The 16,155-nt window shown below is 45.2% G+C and overlaps 2 protein-coding genes across 4 annotated transcripts; one reads left to right on the top strand and one right to left on the bottom strand.

Moving 5' to 3' along the window:
• The first annotated feature begins 2 nt into the window (after positions 1 to 2).
• Positions 3 to 1,013, top strand: MRPL17 (mitochondrial ribosomal protein L17). Its single transcript, XM_065662161.1, has 3 exons — positions 3 to 247; positions 330 to 398; positions 483 to 1,013. The coding sequence occupies exons 1-3, from the start codon at positions 74 to 76 to the stop codon at positions 753 to 755; spliced, it is 516 nt and encodes a 171-aa protein (XP_065518233.1). The 5' UTR covers positions 3 to 73; the 3' UTR covers positions 756 to 1,013.
• Positions 1,014 to 3,061: 2,048 nt separating this feature from the next.
• Positions 3,062 to 16,153, bottom strand: ARHGEF39 (Rho guanine nucleotide exchange factor 39). Of its 3 annotated transcripts, XM_065662318.1 has the most exons (11): positions 16,062 to 16,081; positions 14,871 to 14,956; positions 13,585 to 13,769; positions 12,902 to 12,996; positions 12,371 to 12,491; positions 11,234 to 11,352; positions 9,587 to 9,657; positions 8,649 to 8,777; positions 4,656 to 4,885; positions 3,654 to 3,742; positions 3,062 to 3,448 (listed from the first exon to the last, which is right to left on the bottom strand). In XM_065662318.1, the coding sequence occupies exons 3-11, from the start codon at positions 13,729 to 13,731 to the stop codon at positions 3,433 to 3,435; spliced, it is 1,017 nt and encodes a 338-aa protein (XP_065518390.1). In that variant the 5' UTR covers positions 13,732 to 13,769; positions 14,871 to 14,956; positions 16,062 to 16,081; the 3' UTR covers positions 3,062 to 3,432. The 3 variants fall into 3 exon arrangements, with proteins under 3 accessions (XP_065518390.1, XP_065518391.1, XP_065518389.1); XM_065662319.1 differs by lacking the exon at positions 14,871 to 14,956 and having other exon boundaries at positions 12,902 to 12,975; positions 16,062 to 16,153; XM_065662317.1 differs by lacking the exon at positions 14,871 to 14,956 and having other exon boundaries at positions 16,062 to 16,143.
• Between the last annotated feature and the right edge of the window lie 2 nt (positions 16,154 to 16,155).

Here is a 16,155-nt window from a genome sequence, read left to right on the forward strand (position 1 = left end):
CGCTGCGTCCCACGGTGCCCCGCGGCGGACAGTCGGGCCCGGCCGGGTCGGGTGGAACCGTGAGGGCGGCGGGATGCGTCTGTCGGTGCCGGCCGCTATCTCGCATGGCCGCGTGTTCCGGCGGCTGGGGCTGGGCCCGCGGTCGCGCATCGACCTGCTGCGCAACCTGGTGACGGCGCTGGTGCGGCACGAACGGATCGAGGCGCCCTGGGCGCGGGCCGACGAGATGAGGGGTTACGCCGAGAAGGTGAGCGAACGGCGCCGGGACTCGTCGGGGCTGGGAGGGGCGGCCCAGGAACCCTAATGGCGCTGCCTGTGTTCACCCGCAGCTCATCGAGTACGCCAAGCTGGGGGACACCAACGAGCGCGCCATGCGCATGGCAGACTTCTGGCTGACGGTAGGTACCTATCTCCCCTTCCACCCCACATCCCTCCTCACCACGTCCAGCCGCCGTGCTGGCGCTGAGTGTGCTGCCCCGCAGGAGAAGGACCTCATCCACAAGCTGTTCAAGGTGCTGGCACCCCGGTTCCAGCCCCACTCCGGCAACTACACCCGCCTGCTGCATATCCCCAACCGGGATGGCCTTGACCGTGCCAAAATGGCAGTCATCGAGCTCAAGGGAAACCCGTTTCCACCGCTTATCCGCCAGCGCCGTGACAGTGAGAAGACGCTGCTCAACCAGCTCCTGAAGGGCTACAGGGAGGACATGCAGCAGGCGGCAGCCCCACAGACCCCTGGGGGCACCCCGGTGTAGGCAGCCCACTCTGCCCCTGGGTGCACAGGGGCAGGGCTTGGCATCAGCAGCCCATGCACCAACCAGCCTGTTGCCATCCTGGAGTGTATGGAGGCAGGATGTCCTGAAGGTTGATTACTACCCTTGAATTGCTATGGTGGAAGCACGAGGTGCTTGCTTCTTCGTGTGGTGTGAATAGAGTGTTGGCAAAAGAAGGAAATCAAGCTGGGAGCCCTTGTGGTTGATACACTCTCTGTAAATAAACTCTGTTCAAAAGTGGGTTTGCTTCTATTTGGGTTATATTCCTGTGCACATGAGTTGGTAACTTTCTGCAGAAAAACCCTCCAAGAAACTACACACAAAAACCACCAAACACAAACCCCTCCACCACTAAACATGTTGGATTCCTTCCTCGTTGAGTTTCACAAGACAAATGAGTGATCCTGTGTAGTAAGGTAGCTGTATGGAAAGACAAAAACCATCAGGACACTTGTATTAAACAGTACCTTTTCTGTTTTAATGAATTCCAGTGACAAATTAATAGGTGTGTGGTACCATTGAAGCAGAAAAAAGTGGTTAAAACTAGTAGAAGTGATACTCTGACAGATCTCAATCTTTATGTTTCTAATGACCTTGAAGTTGCCCACCTTGCAATTGTTCAAACAGATGTTCTATGACTCAAGAGAAAAGATGAGCCGAACTTCTATTGCTGCAGAGCTTCTACATCATTCAAAGTCATAGAATAGTTTGGGTTGGAAGGGATCTAAAGATCACCTGATTAATGCCCCCCTGCCACAGGCAGGGACACCTTCCACTAGAGCAGGTTGCTCCAAGGCCTGTCCAACCTGGCCTTGAACACTGCCAGGGATGGGGCAACCACAGGTTCTCTGGGCAACACGTGCCAGCACTTCAGCACCCTCATGGTAAAGAACTTTTCCCTCATATCTAATGTAAATCTCCCCTCTGTCAGTTTAAAACCGTTCCCTCTTGTCCTGTCACTACATGCCCTTCTAAAAAGCACATTTCCAGATTTGTAGACCCCCTTTAGGTGCCTGAAGGCTGCTTAGACCCTTCTCCAGGCTGAACAAGCCCAACTCCCTCAGCCTGATTCACAGGAGAGGTGCTTCAGCCCTTGGAGCATCTCTGTGGCCTCCCCTAGACTCACTCCAATAGCTCCACGTCCATCTTGTGCTGGGTGCCCCAGGACTGGACACAGGACTGCAGGTGGGGTCTCATGAGAGCAGAGTAGAGGGGCAGGATCACTTCCTTCGACCTGCTGGTCACGCTCCTTTTGATGCAGCCCAGGATAAGGTTGGTTTCTGAGCTGTGAGCATGCACTGAAGCTGGCTCATGTTGAGCTCCTCATCATCCAACACCCCCAGGTTGTTCTCCTCAAGGGCTGCTCTCAATCCATTCTTCACCCAGACTGTATTTCTGCTTGGGATTGCCTCAGTCCAGGTGCAGGACCTTGTACTTGGCCTTGTTGAACTTCATGAGGGTGGCATTGACCACCCTTTCAGCCCGTCAGGGTCCCTTTGGATGGCATCTGTTCCCTCCAGTATGTCAACTGCACCACACAGCTTGGTGCCATCAGCAAACTAGCTGAGGATGCACTAATCCCACTGTCCATGTTGCAGACAAAGTTAAACAGGATTGGTCACAACACCAACCCCAATTCTGTGTTGAGGCTTTAACAAAATACTCAAGAATACCTTGTGTATATTTCTTCCTTAAACTGGTTTTTCAGCCTTGTAAACTGAATCCTACCTAGCACATCACCAACTATTGAAGACCCGGAGTACTGAATGTAGCCTCCTGGCATTTTCTGCATGCATCAGAAGCAGAGGTGCTGCTTGAGCTTTTCATTATAGCATTTCAAGGCTACTGCATACCAGGGAGGACAAAGGCAAGTGCTGTTTCATCTGCATAATTTCTCAGAATTCAGATTGGAAGTGTGAATGCTGTTTGATAAACCTACGTCTATGTTACCTACCAGTTTATTTCAGATAGTTCAGCAGATTAACTTTTCTGTGGGACTGATGAGAATCTGAGAGGTAGGATTTTAACTGCTGAATGATCTTCCCTTTATCTGCCAACTTTCTTAGAGGAGGAGAGACAATAACTGTGAAACTGTTTTGGTAGAAAACTCAAGGGTGTGAATGATGAAAATATGTCAAGGGAGGAAGATGGCTGTGGCCCTCTAGTACTAGCTGAAAATACAGTGTTAAGCTCATGTTACCATTTTCCAAAACATCCCTTTTGATCAAAGGACCCAGTAGCAAGAGCAGGTAAAAATATATGTAGACAAATAAATGTGAAAACACTGATTTAGAAACACAGATGGATAAAAATATTTAATGAGGGAAAACAAGTCAGACTTTCTCGTGTTTGTCCTTTAATAATGTAAGAGGGGTGGGGGGAAAAAAAGCATAGAAAAGCTAGAAGTTTGTAAGCTAAATTGGGGAAAAGTCATGATACAGATTTTTTATATACAAATCCTCAGTGTGCATACCTATCTTTTGCAGTATCTGTGTTAAGATTAGGACAGCTGACAAAGCATTCATTCAGTCTCACAAGCACAGTGGTAGTCCCTATAAATGCATTCCCTTATTATATGTCCTTGAACATTTCGTAAGATTGTGTAGGTTTCTACAAAGGGAGGTGACTGTCCTGCCAGTCTGTCTTCTACTCGAGTGGGTCAGGCTTTCAGCTGCCTGTAGAGGAAGAAGAAAGGGGAAGTTCACTGTTCATACATGAAATCTGTTCTCCGTATTCCCTTGTATCCTAGCTGCCAGAGCCAGGTCTGCTCTGTCAGCCTCATAACCATGTCATACATGCAAATTCACAAGTCCATATGACCACTTTTATGTTCCACCCCCTTCCCTCAGCCCCTTTCTCCTTTGGAAAATAGAGCCCTACCTGACTGCAGCTGCAAGACTCTGATACCAGTCATTAATATCTTGTTGGTCACTGGACATCAACAACAGTGTCTTGTGTGGAAAGGAAAGCTGAAAGGCAAACAGAATTTGGTGTCACCCTGTTGTCATTCCTTACCAAGGCAGCAGCTCTGATAATAACAGAGCTATCAGCACTGAATTCAACTCAGCCCTGCATGTTGATTCCCCCATCTTCTTTCCCAGATGGAAGAATTTAGCATTGGTACTGGTTGAGGCTAGACATTGCACAGTACAGAGCCACTGCCAGCCTTGTGCCTTCCTTGCAGCCACAGGCAACAGCTGATTTTGACTTAACAAGGTGCTAGGGAATGGGCATATAGTTCTTAGCAGCTGTTTATCCAGTTTTCTGTCATATTCCAAGCTGCCCCTAGGGGTCGTTCCAATACCACCCTGTACAGATCATGTCTGCCGTCTTCCTTGTCCTAGCTCACAAGGAATCAGGTAACAGCCCCCAGATACTGTAACCCCGGAGGACCTGATCTGGAAACCTTTACCCAAGGCATCAGTTCCAGTCAAAGACCCTGCAGTCCTCGGAGTTAGATGCACAAGCAATATCTCTTGAGCTAATACCCACATCTTTTTGCATTCTCTTCACAGTCAATGTAATGCTACATATTCATTGTCATGTGACTGAGGGGCTGTCTCCCCAAAATGTGGCTCTGATGAGGGCACCTCAGAGTCTTATCAGACCTCCTCACCTGACCTAAGTGAAGGTGAACCAGCAATCTGTACCCCAGAGTGCTCAGGAGGGCCTATGCCATGAACGGAAAAAGACCTACATCCCACAAAAGAGAAGAGCTGTCCTATCCCAGACTAGTTCATTGCATTTACCGTTGTCACCATTGCATTTACCGTTGTCACCACCCTCTTCATGTCAGTGCTGCTGCTGCTGAAACAGCTAGAGACCTACTTTGCATGCCTGACTCCTTTAATATTTCTGCCATGCAGAAGCAGGAATACTTACACTGAGAAGCCCTCCCTGGCTCTGCGTGTGGCCAAACACCTTATCCACTACGCACTGGTGAAGCGGGTAGGCAGCCTGGCATGCCAGTTTGTTTGAATTCAGCGGGTGCAGTGGGTGACAGGGCTTTGTTGAAATGAAGATATCAGAAAAGAGGAAGCACATCCTGCGCTTCAGTTCTTCTCCCTTCGAAGGCACCACCAAAAGCCAGCCTTCCCGGATATACCAGCGCCCTAGGCATGTGAGGGAAATAAAATCAGAAAACAGTTTTCAGAAAAAAAGGCAAAAAACCTGATGTAATGAGACAAACAGGAATACAATGAGCTACCGTTGTAGGTTACCAGGTTCTACAACAATTCCAGCCACTAGAAGGCGCTGAGTATCTACTATGGCAACTGACAACATCCATGCGGAAGCAGTTTTATCAGCCCAAAACTTTTAGTATAGGAGGAGCAGGCTGAAGTTATGTCTGTGTTAATTAAGAGGAATTATGATATGCAAGCCTGTGTAAAGAGACAAGAACAAAAACATAGTTTGAAATGGTATGCATGTCTTTAAATTAACATAAGCCATAAATTAACATAAGCCATCTTATAAGAGTCATCTACACATGAAATGATTTGCATTAGAACAAAAGGCAGAGAAACTGACAGGGGGAAAAATTCGAAACCGTATGATAAACTTAGGTGTAAGCAGCAATTTTGTAAGATACAAAAATGGCATCTACAGAACATGGAGTAATTAAAGCAGTGCCTCTAGTGAGGAGGATTATTGTACAACACAGCCATTAACTTAAGGGAATTACAAAGACACCTGCCAGTAAGAATACTTCTAAAAAACTTTAGCCATAATAATAAGGTATTGCCATCTGGCCTAGTCTGGAAAACACCTGACAGGGAATTTCAGCCATTGTTTTCTGGGCCTCACCTTCTGGCTGAGCTAAGAAATACCTTTAGAAAACAACACAATTTTGTTTCAGTTATGGATTTTGTCTTAGTATGCTACAGCCCCAGGACACAGAGGCAAGTGAATTGCTGCTTAGCTTACTCCACAGGAACCACTCGTCTTATATGAATGAGAAACTGAGAAAGGTGAGGTGCAGGAATCGGTCCAAGCTTAAAAAACAAACGGAAGGAAGGTGTTAGCAGCATAGTGCTGGACTAGGAACTGTTTCCTTCAACCTAAGTTACGATCAGACTCCCTGGCAAACCGTCTGAGCTGGTCTGTGTTGGAAGTCTTGGGATACAGATTCATGTTTAGAAATCCCAGGGGCACACAATTTAAGAAATTCTTGTGAAAGGAGGGAAAGGAAATATCCCTGTGGAAGCTAGGGATAACAGAACAGTGTGCTATGTTAAGGAGGCAGTTCTGGCTAAGACTGTGTTTGCTCTGTATGTGGAAGGCAGCGAGGAAAGCAGGGTCTCTTTTCACTAGGAGCAGTATGTCTCAGAGACACAGCGAAATGGAAGACAGCTAACTCCAAAGATACTCCTTTTATCTGAATCTGTAGCATTGTTTTCTCACCTATTATGTCCTAGTAACAGGATGAAATGTTAACAGTTGGTAAAAGCTAGCTTGCTTCTTGAAAGCTGGGCCAAAACTACCAAGCCCCAGCTGCCTCTTACTTTTCTGCTTCCTACATCCAATAATACCTATTTTACCCCAGCTAATGGAAAACACAGCCATCACGATTCTCTGTCCCAGATATTGGAAAGGTGTCTACAGACCCTCAATACTTGCCTTTACTACACATCTCACAATATTCAGAGACAAAGAAAAATGTGGACTTTCAAATGATGGCTAAAGCTTTCAAATTATGGCCATCTCTGGTCTAGCTATACTGTTATGGGGTTGGGTATTTTGTTATGGGGTTATCTTATTAGTTCTGTCATTCAGGAAAACTGATGTACCTTTTTACTTAAGCACTACCCCAATGTGCACAGGCACCCACACACATGCTCATGCTCAGTATCAGCACAGCACACCTGTGTTAGCTTGCTTTCAGCTAGCATCACCAAAAGGATTCCAAGAAGAATGGGAAGAAGAATTGTAAATTAATCTGCCCATTGACTAAGCATCTTTGAGAATGTTAACCTCTGATAAATATCCTCTTATTCTACCCATGCTGGTTTGGCTGGGATAGAGTTAATTTTCCTCAAACAAATAGCAGCTGCTATGGGGCTGTCTTGGATTTATGCTGAAAACAGCATTTACAATACATGCATGTTTTGGTTATTGCTGGGTAAGCACTGCTCAGCGTGAAGGTTTTGTTCTGCTCCTCACCCCACCCCACCAGTGAGCAGGATGAGGGTGAACAAAGAGTTGGAAGGGGACACAGCCGGGACAGCTGACCCCAGCTAACCCAAGGGACATTCCATACCTTATGATGTCATGCTCAGCATAAAGAGCTGGGGAAAGAAGAAAAAAGTGGGGATGTTTGGAGTGATGGAATTTTGTCTTCCCAAGTAACCACTATACATTATGGACCCCTACTTTCCTGGGGATGGCTGAACGCCTGCCTGCTGATGGGAAGTGGTGAATGAATTCCTTATTTTGCTTTACTTGTGCATGTGGCTTTTGCTTTATCTGTTGAACTACTTTTATCTCAATCCACACATTTTCTTACTTTCACCTTTCTGATTGTCTCACCCATCCCACTAGTGGATGTCTTCATGCAGAAATCCACATGTATGAATTACAACCACATTCACAAATACCTGGAGATATGCCTTAGAGGCCTTTACACACAGTGACTTTAACACTCCTGTCCAGCTGCAGCACTCTTTCTAGAAGACCTCTGCAATAGCAGTGTTCCTGAGAGAACTGGCAAAGCACCAAGTCACCATTTCATAATTGCCCAGACTGGGCACATTTCTCACAATATTTCATACGTAGTCTGGAGTGTGCTCTGGGCATGAAGAGCACCCAGTTGCACAAGAGGTCATAAAGAAACTTGTTAACCAATTAGATATCACTTTATATATCTCAGCTATTAACACAAACAATCTGACTTTAGGCACAGTTTAACCCTGCAGATAAAAGAAGATTCTTCATGTGAAGAGTGCGAACAGAAGCCTATGAAGCTTGTACCTTAAGGTAAAAACCACCAAAGTGCTTGGGCTCTTGACACTCATGAATCTATGGCTCATGGGGTGGAGCAGGGACACCACCACTTCTTACACTCTTCAAAAATCATTTAATGTCTGTTTTTCATTCTCACCCAGGACTTACACTCCTGATCTCCTTAGAGTCCTGTTACAAACTTTCTAACTATATGTTATCAGCACCTCCTATCTGAATATCAGGCAATTAAGCTGTTGCTTGTCTTACTCAAAAATTGTTAACTTGAAAAAAAAAATCTTGAGTTATTAGTTATATGCCTTCATCCCCTATCTATGGAATTTGGGCAAAAGGGTAAAACTGGTTAATATGAGTTGAGTTAGACATGAAAGCAACATAAAAAGGACATGGAACTGTTGGAACAAGTCCAGAGGAGTGCCACGAGGATGATCAGGGGACTGGAGCACCTCCCGTATGAAGATAGGCTGAGAAAGTTGGGGCTGTTCAGCCTGGAGAAGAGAAGGCTGCGTGGAGACCACATAGTGGAGACCTTCCAGTACCTGAAGGGGGCCTACAGGGATGCTGGGGAGGGACTCTTTGTCAGGGACTGTAGTGACAGGACAAGGGGTAACGGGTTAAAACTTGAACAGGGGAAGTTTAGATTGGATATAAGGAGGAAATTCTTTCCTATTAGGGTGGTGAGGCACTGGAATCGGTTGCCCAGGGAGGTTGTGAGTGCTCCATCCCTGGCGGTGTTCAAGGCCAGGTTGGATGAAGCCTTGGGTGGGATGGTTTAGTGTGAGGTGTCCCTGCCCATGGCAGGGGGTTTGGAACTAGATGATCTTGAGGTCCTTTCCAACCCGAACTATTCTATAATTCTATGATTCTATATCTCTACCTTGGCAGAATTAAAACAGAGCTGTCAGTAAGGCCCACCTGGAGTCAAAATCTGTATCTTCTGTCCTTTCAGCAGTTTCTGAACACGAAGTAGCTGCAATGAATTCTCTCTCTTATGAATGATGTCTTGTACCCACTGAGATACCTCAGAAACAGATTTCACAGCCTCTGAAATTATAGCAGCATATTCTGAGGTTATCACAAGTGAGTACATATTACTGCTTATCTATCTTGCTGTGAAAAGATTAAATTAAGAAGCAAATATTGTAAACCAAGCATCAACAATAAATTTCTTCAGTAATTTCAGCAAGAGAGTTGGACTAGATGACCTCCAGAGGCCTCTCTCCCACTAACAATTCTGCAGTTCTAAAACACCCCAACATTTATTTGACAATGAAACATTAGACAGATGAATAATTTCCTGGATTTGGAAGCAGAAACAGGAAAAATGCCCATAAGTGGTGTTAACTGCTAGTAAATACAGCATGAAGGTCATGAACTGTTACAGAAAATCGAGGCACATGCCCAAGATTCACAAAGTGGTTGGGGTTGGAAGGAAGCTTTAAAGATCATCTAGTCCAAATGCCCCGTGATGAGCAGAAACATTTCTCACACCACCAGGTTGCTCACAGCCCCATCCTACCTGACTTTGAACACTTCCAGTAATTGGACATCCACAGGGTCCCTAGGCAACCTGCTCCTGTGTCTCACCACCCTCACTGTTAAAAAAAGAGCTGCCATTTCTCTAACCTAACCCATAGGCCACTTAACCCAGTCAGTTACACTACACTTTTATTCCCAGTGTGTTCTCAGGGACACCTTGATTAAAACAGAGAAGGGAAATTGTAACTCATTAGAATCTCAGAGAGAGGAAGACTTTTCTTCCTGTGGAAGTAGAGAGAAGATGAGAATTTAAGTATTATTAGCAAGGAGGCTAACACAGATCAAAGTGCCAGTATCTACAGGTACAATCATACTTGCGAGTTTCTGGTACTCAGGGCTGTCTGGGTTGGTGTTCTCCAACAAGTCTCTGAGGAAGTGCTTGTACCTAAGAGAGAGAAAGCAGGTTTATATCACCTAAAGATACCAGCATCAGCAGCATCTCCTATTAGTGACAGAATGATGCACAACCCTCCACCAGAAGATGGAGTGCACACCTCTAAGACTAACCAACCAATAATTGGTCACAATTCTTCAACTACATTCATTTCATCTTCAAAGTTATCAACTAGATTAACCCAAGTATTTTATACATTTGCAACCTTAGGCATTTCCTGGGAATCTGATAAAAGCAACCTCACGTATTATTGAAGTTCATGAGACTTTCTTAGAATTCACATAAAAATGCCTTCAATAACTGTAAATTTTCCCTTTGAACTAGTTTTTTTTTAATGTCTGAATAGTAGCATTCATACCATGATTCCTGCCCACAGAAGAATATAAAGGCATTTCTATAAGAACTAGGAGCTGCCTTTTTCTTTTTTCCTCTCCAGTCCTTACCAGAAGGCATCAGATCTCTGCAAATGCTTTCTCTCAGTAAAAGTCAAGTTATTTTCAGTCTGAACTGACAGAAGAAATATCACATTGAATAGATTCATGAACTGGCAGAACTCTGTGACCTGCAGTATATGTAACAGGGTTCCAAAAACACTTGAATACAAGAGTTGATTAATGAAAAAATTAGACCTTCTGTTAAAAAGCCATAATTTTTCCAAACAGTTGAACAGCAACAAACATCCTGCTATTTTATAAATTAAAGGAAGGTTCCAAAGAATCACAAAAAAGCAAAAGGCAGCATTTGTATCTGCCAAGCTGATTAAAAATGTTGCGTAAAGCTACCTGAAGGACTGTTGTACAGTCACTCCTAATTATTTTCAAAGAAATGAGGCTCTCAGCCTCTCAAATTTGCTTTAGTGCAGCTAAGGCCATGCTTAAGAGCAGCTACTTGATCTATAGTAGCAGCAGCTGTGTTGCCAGGAAACTACCTTTGCTCTGTACGACTCATACTTTCACCAAGAAAGAGCCGTCCTTGAATGCATACAGCACTACCCTTGTGCAGGCAACTTGCCTCTTCAAAGCGGAGATGATGCCTCAAGGGGCAGAATACAGCAATCAAGGCTAGGTCTGTCCAGGCTCAGATAACTGCAATAGGTACCAAATTTGAGGAAAGGAGGGGAAAAAAGCTTCCTTGTTTAACTCATTAATCATATCTCTCTCCAAAAGTAACAATTTACAATGGAGAAGTCACAAGTTTCAGGTCAGCAACCCACACAAAAGCAGAGTGAGAGCACTACTTCTGCAGCACTTTAGAAGCTTGCCTTTGTTCAGGGCCTAATTCAGTAGCTTACCAAGACGATAGAAAGCCTCCATTTCATTTCTACACAAGAGCTAGATGAATGGCTTTGGAGCCAGCACTGAATACAGCTACCTCTCTATGTCATCTCCCTTCCATGTATACTGACTCCACTTTACAGGCATGTCTTCAGGTTTGTTTTATTGCTGTATATATGTTTGGATTTTGAGACACATTAAACAACTTCACCTCTCATAGCAACCAATATACTGTTATGTTCCCTTTTCCTTCCTTATACTAACATCTTGAAGACTCAAAATTGTTTACTTACTGGTGCAGCCTCTGCAGGGGCAAAGGAAGCAGATCCTCTAGCCTCCTCCCTTGAAACTGAGGTCGAGCCTCTTGGAGTTTCTTAAACCGTCGGAATGACTTATTTTTCCTCAATTGCTCCTGTGTGTGGCATAAAAGGGATATAGCTTTCAGACTACAAAGAGAATTATGTGCTCTAGTCTGCATCAGAGCTTGGAACTGTTAGAGTCTTAGAACTCCAGTATGAGATAGAAGCACCAACAACTTATTTTGTGGCCATGGGCAAGCCATTCCCTTCCCCTGGCCACCATTTCCAGTGGGTAGTTGAAGTGATATCCCCTTTTCATATATGCACGGCAGTATAAACCTGATGCATTTGCTGAAAATACATGCACAGCTAGTATACTCAGGAAATGGAAATAAAGAAAAAGAGAAGGTTGACCCAGATAGGAGAACAGGGAGTATGCCTGTGGTTCTGCCATTCAAGACAAAGCAATCTTTGCTCCCCATCACCTAAAGGCAAGTATCCAAAATGGCCTTTTCTCTTGAGAAATCAAAAGTGGGAATTTATGCATGCAAACAGGCAGAAGGGAAACATCCCAGTACATACTGCAGCTAGGAACAATCACAGACAAAAAACTGTAAGTCGGGTGTTTTAAATTCAGATATAGCTGTCAGGACCTTGAAATAAAAATACATCCTTCTGAAATCTCTTGAATGACAGGTTGTATTTGGAAAGGTAAGTGGGAAGGAATTCTTTTTTCTTCTACCATAGAAGAAAATTGGAAGGAAAAGGAAATCGCACTGTTAGGATACAGTTAATGGTAGTGGTAAAGACTAGAAGACCTGATAATTCTCCAGAAAGCGATCACTGTCCTGTAGTGTTCCCACTGCAAACTCTCCAGGTTTGACAGTCAAGGAGGAGTGGGGGTAAATACAGAACACTGAGAAAGGTGGGCTCAGTGTTTGCACATACATATGTTCATAGACATCTAAAAACAGATTCAAAAAGTTGAAGTTCTAAATCAGGAGAGTTTTCACCATTCTATTATGGAAGAAAGACTGAAAAAAATAGCAGCAGCCCAGAAAAAAGAAAGAAAGCTGCTCACTCCAGAAACAAAAGGGAAGAAAGTACATGAAAACTAAAGAAGATATTTACCTTCAAAGTTTTATTTGCCTGCTCCAAATTCTCAACGTAGTGGCCATAAAGTTCCAGATTCTGACAGAAATTTTCCAGTCCTGGTCCCAGATTCCCTCTCTCCAGGTGAAGTGCCAGAACACTGCACAAGGAACAATGAGAGCCCATGAGGGGTACACTGCTGATGGTCTTTTCACAGCTCCCTCAGGTTCACTTCTGTTCTGACCTTTCTTTGTCAGCCTCCACCTTGGTTTAAGTGCGCCAAATACACGCTTGGTGGTCACAGAGTAAACTACAGAAAACATAGCTTAAAAATAACAGAGCAGACTTACTGGGTTTAAACCATTATCCAGAGAGCAACTGGACATCCAGATATGCAGATACAGATCAGCAGCTTTCTGGGTACACCTGCAAGTGCCACGAAGGCTATCAGTGCTATAAGTGAATGCCTTTTTTACAAGGTGGTAGCTTTATTTCCTGAAATCTTCCTTTCTCATCAATACAGGGTCCTCCCCATATAATTACAGGAATCACATCAGTGTGTTCACTTACTGGCTGGCCGAACATATGGATTCCAGGGGTCCAAATATGGTTTCCAACACAGCAGATTTCAGCGTCCCTTTGGCCTTTAAAATTGTCACAAAAAACTAAGTATGGAAAAAAAAGAATTTCAAACAGGTAGAATTCACAGGTCCCTCAAACGTTATTCATGGTACACAGCAGAAGCAAGAAGCTGCAGCCTGCACACTCTCTATCTCGAAAGGAAATTGAATATTGTGAATCCTACCTAAGATCTCTGTCATCAGATGTAATCCTTCTTGGTAAATTTCACCATAACTGTAAACATGTGGAACAGTACTATAGCACTACTAAGAGTCTATTTCAATATTCCTAGATACATCTGGTTTTCACCACGTAGTTCATTATCAGTCTTTGTCTTGTCTGTGCACGTGCATTTCATACACCTCAGGCATCTCAACATAAGTCCCCGATACAGTCAAAACTTGAAGATTTGTGTCTGTGTACAGACCAAAGCCATGGGGCCAGTACCCTGAGCTACTGGATATTACAGAGCAGGTAAAAGAGAAACGACAAAAAACCCCAACTTTCAGCCGCATGTTGCCCCATGCAGTAGAAATGTCTCAAAGTCTTGCTCTTGACCTTCCCCGCGACAACACAAATAAGAACATGCTGCCTGAAGGTACCCACGTATCAGAAAGGACTAAAATACTTACTGTGATCACCAAATCCAGCTGCTCAAGGTATCTGTGTTCAGTTTCCAGCAGCTCCTTGGCAGTCCGGCTGCGCTTCCTCTCCCAGCGAGCCCTCTGCTCTTCCACAGTGTTTGCTCCAGCCATAAACAGCAGGGATGAGTCACTCATGACAACCTCAGAGCTGATATACAGAAAGGTAACTGACCCTGAAAAGCCAAGAGAGATGGACACACAACAAAAGAATAACTTGTGGTGCAGTGTAGGATTCTGAGCTACAAAGTCTGCACTTTATTATGAAAGAAGGAAGTTAATTGTGAGCAACCATTATTAAGTTTCCTTCTGCACTCCTACCCACAGGTACATCAACCGGAGGAGCAGTGTAAGAAAGACCAAACCATGAAAGCAAAAGCAGTACATTACAATATGTCTATGAATAATTCTCAAGCACGCAATCCCACTCACAAACCACTGCTTCCTGTGCTTTGCCCCATTATTTGTACAAAACCCTCTGTAAGCCCAAGGAAGTCAGTGGGTGGAAGAGGTACTGTGGGTAGAAGCAGAAAGCAGCCATAAGATTTGTCTTGGAGGGAAAGAAAGAGCACATTCTTGCTTTTTTTCCCATGGAGGTTTCCAAGAAACAAGTGGTTTGCACTGTCATTTTCTAACAGTATTTTGTGGTTTGAGATGAGAGAAACTCAGTAAATGCTGTGAATCACACTATCCACTTAGTGACCAGTTTCACTGCTGCTCTTCTCTTCTGCAAGAGCATCATGTTTTGTTACAGAGAAAAACACTCCCTCTTCTACTGCCCTTCCTCAGAGAAAGACACATGTGTTACCTCAGCACCAGTTAAATATTGCTCTGCCTTTTGATCAAAAGGCAGCACAGGCTGTTGCACACTTGCCATGGCACCGAGCCTGGAGTTTATCTGGAAGCTGAACTACCTCCACAAAAGTTCATCCCCGTGTGGATGAGATATACCAATACATGAAGGCGTGTCACCTTAGGGAAGGAAATTTGTCAAATACAGCCTTCCAGAGACATTTGATACCTAAACAAACATCTGAAACAAAAGTTTCACATCAAATGAATATCAAGACTTGTTTAATGAGTTAGCAGAAGTGTGGATAGCAAGGGGCATGGGCAGCATTTTATAGCAGCAGGAGCTTCTCTAGAGGTTTATGCTCAGATTCATTCATGACACCACAGGCCTAGCTAAGGCCATGCCTCAGTCAAACAGGGTAGACCCAGCACCCCTGCAGGGAATACCAGGCCACAGCTTAGTGACAGCGTGCAGAAGTACTCACCAGCAATAAACTAAAACGCTACCACTCACAGAGCACCTTTAGCCACGGTAGGTTGCAGCCATTATTTTCATTTTGAGGCCAAATTTCTTTTAAAAAATAGTAATTAAAATAAATAAATAAATGCACACACACACATATATATAAATAAATACACCAGGTTTGACTGTCTCCTGCTCACATAAGGAAGTGCAACCGCTTCCACTGTTTTAAAATGTAGTACATTTAGTCTGAAGCCCGTGAGTAGATTAGAAAATACTATAGGGACAGCAGCATTCCAGCCTGCTTCTCCATTCTCAGACTTGGAATAGAAACTACTGAATGCTTTCTATACAATTAACTACCCTACGATGCCCCATTAGCAATATTCCCTATGCTTGGAGCAAGGCGTACAGTTCTGGTGTCCCCAACACAAGAAGGACTTGGAGCAAGTCCAGAGGAGGCCACGAGGATGATCAGGGGACTGGAGCACCTCCCGTATGAAGACAGGCTGAGGAAGTTGGGGCTGTTCAGCCTGGAGAAGAGAAGGCTGCGTGGAGACCCCATAGCAGCCTTCCAGTACCTGAAGGGGGCCTATAGGGATGCTGGGGAGGGACTCTTCATCAGGGACTGTGGTGACAGGACAAGGGGTAACGGGTTAAAACTTAAACAGGGGAAGTTTAGATTGGATATAAGGAGGAAGTTCTTTGCTGTGAGGGTGCTGAGGCACTGGCACAGGGTGCCCAGAGAAGCTGTGGCTGCCCCATCCCTGGCAGTGCTCAAGGCCAGGTTGGACACAGGGGCTTGGAGCAACCTGCTCTAGTGGAAGGTGTCCCTGCCCGTGGCAGGGGGTTGGAACTGGGTGATCTTAAGGTCCCTTCCAACCCAAACCATTCTAGGATTCTATTTCTGGTATTAAAACTCTGATTTTAATACCCTCCAAACCTTTAATTACGGCAGCACAGCCACTCTTGGTGTTTCGGAAGCATCACCCACCCCATGGGGCAGCTCCACAGCCCGCCTCTGGGGCCGCCTCTACCATGCGGGAGAGGCCGCGGGGCCGTCCTCCCCCTTTCCTGCCTGCTTTAAGCCGGCTCGCCACCGCCCCAGGGCGGCCTTCCCCCTGAGCGTGCCCCCGGACCCGAGGCCGGACCTTCCGGAGGGGCGGACGGGGCCCACACCGGGACCCAGCGCCTCAGCCCAGCCGCCCGTTACCTGCAGGTCGCCGCTGCCACCGCCCCGCGTTCAAATGGCGGCCCCGCCCCGTCGGGCGTTCCCGGGGCGGGGCGGTCCTCGCCGTGCCGGGCGG

The sequence above is a fragment of the Lathamus discolor genome, chromosome Z (assembly GCF_037157495.1).
Source record: "Lathamus discolor isolate bLatDis1 chromosome Z, bLatDis1.hap1, whole genome shotgun sequence".
In the NCBI taxonomy this organism is placed as follows: Eukaryota; Metazoa; Chordata; class Aves; order Psittaciformes; family Psittacidae; genus Lathamus; species Lathamus discolor.

Coding starts and splice junctions, on each gene's coding strand:
- MRPL17 (XM_065662161.1), top strand. CDS start 74: ATGCGTCTGTCGGTGCCGGCCGCTATCTCGCATGGCCGCGTGTTCCGG. Junction 248..329: donor TGAGGGGTTACGCCGAGAAG/GTGAGCGAACGG, acceptor GTTCACCCGCAG/CTCATCGAGTACGCCAAGCT. Junction 399..482: donor TGGCAGACTTCTGGCTGACG/GTAGGTACCTAT, acceptor GCTGCCCCGCAG/GAGAAGGACCTCATCCACAA.
- ARHGEF39 (XM_065662317.1), bottom strand. CDS start 13,731: ATGAGTGACTCATCCCTGCTGTTTATGGCTGGAGCAAACACTGTGGAA. Junction 12,492..12,901: donor TCCATATGTTCGGCCAGCCA/GTAAGTGAACAC, acceptor TTCCTTGTGCAG/TGTTCTGGCACTTCACCTGG. Junction 3,743..4,655: donor GCCAGGGAGGGCTTCTCAGT/GTAAGTATTCCT, acceptor TTTGCCTTTCAG/CTTTCCTTTCCACACAAGAC.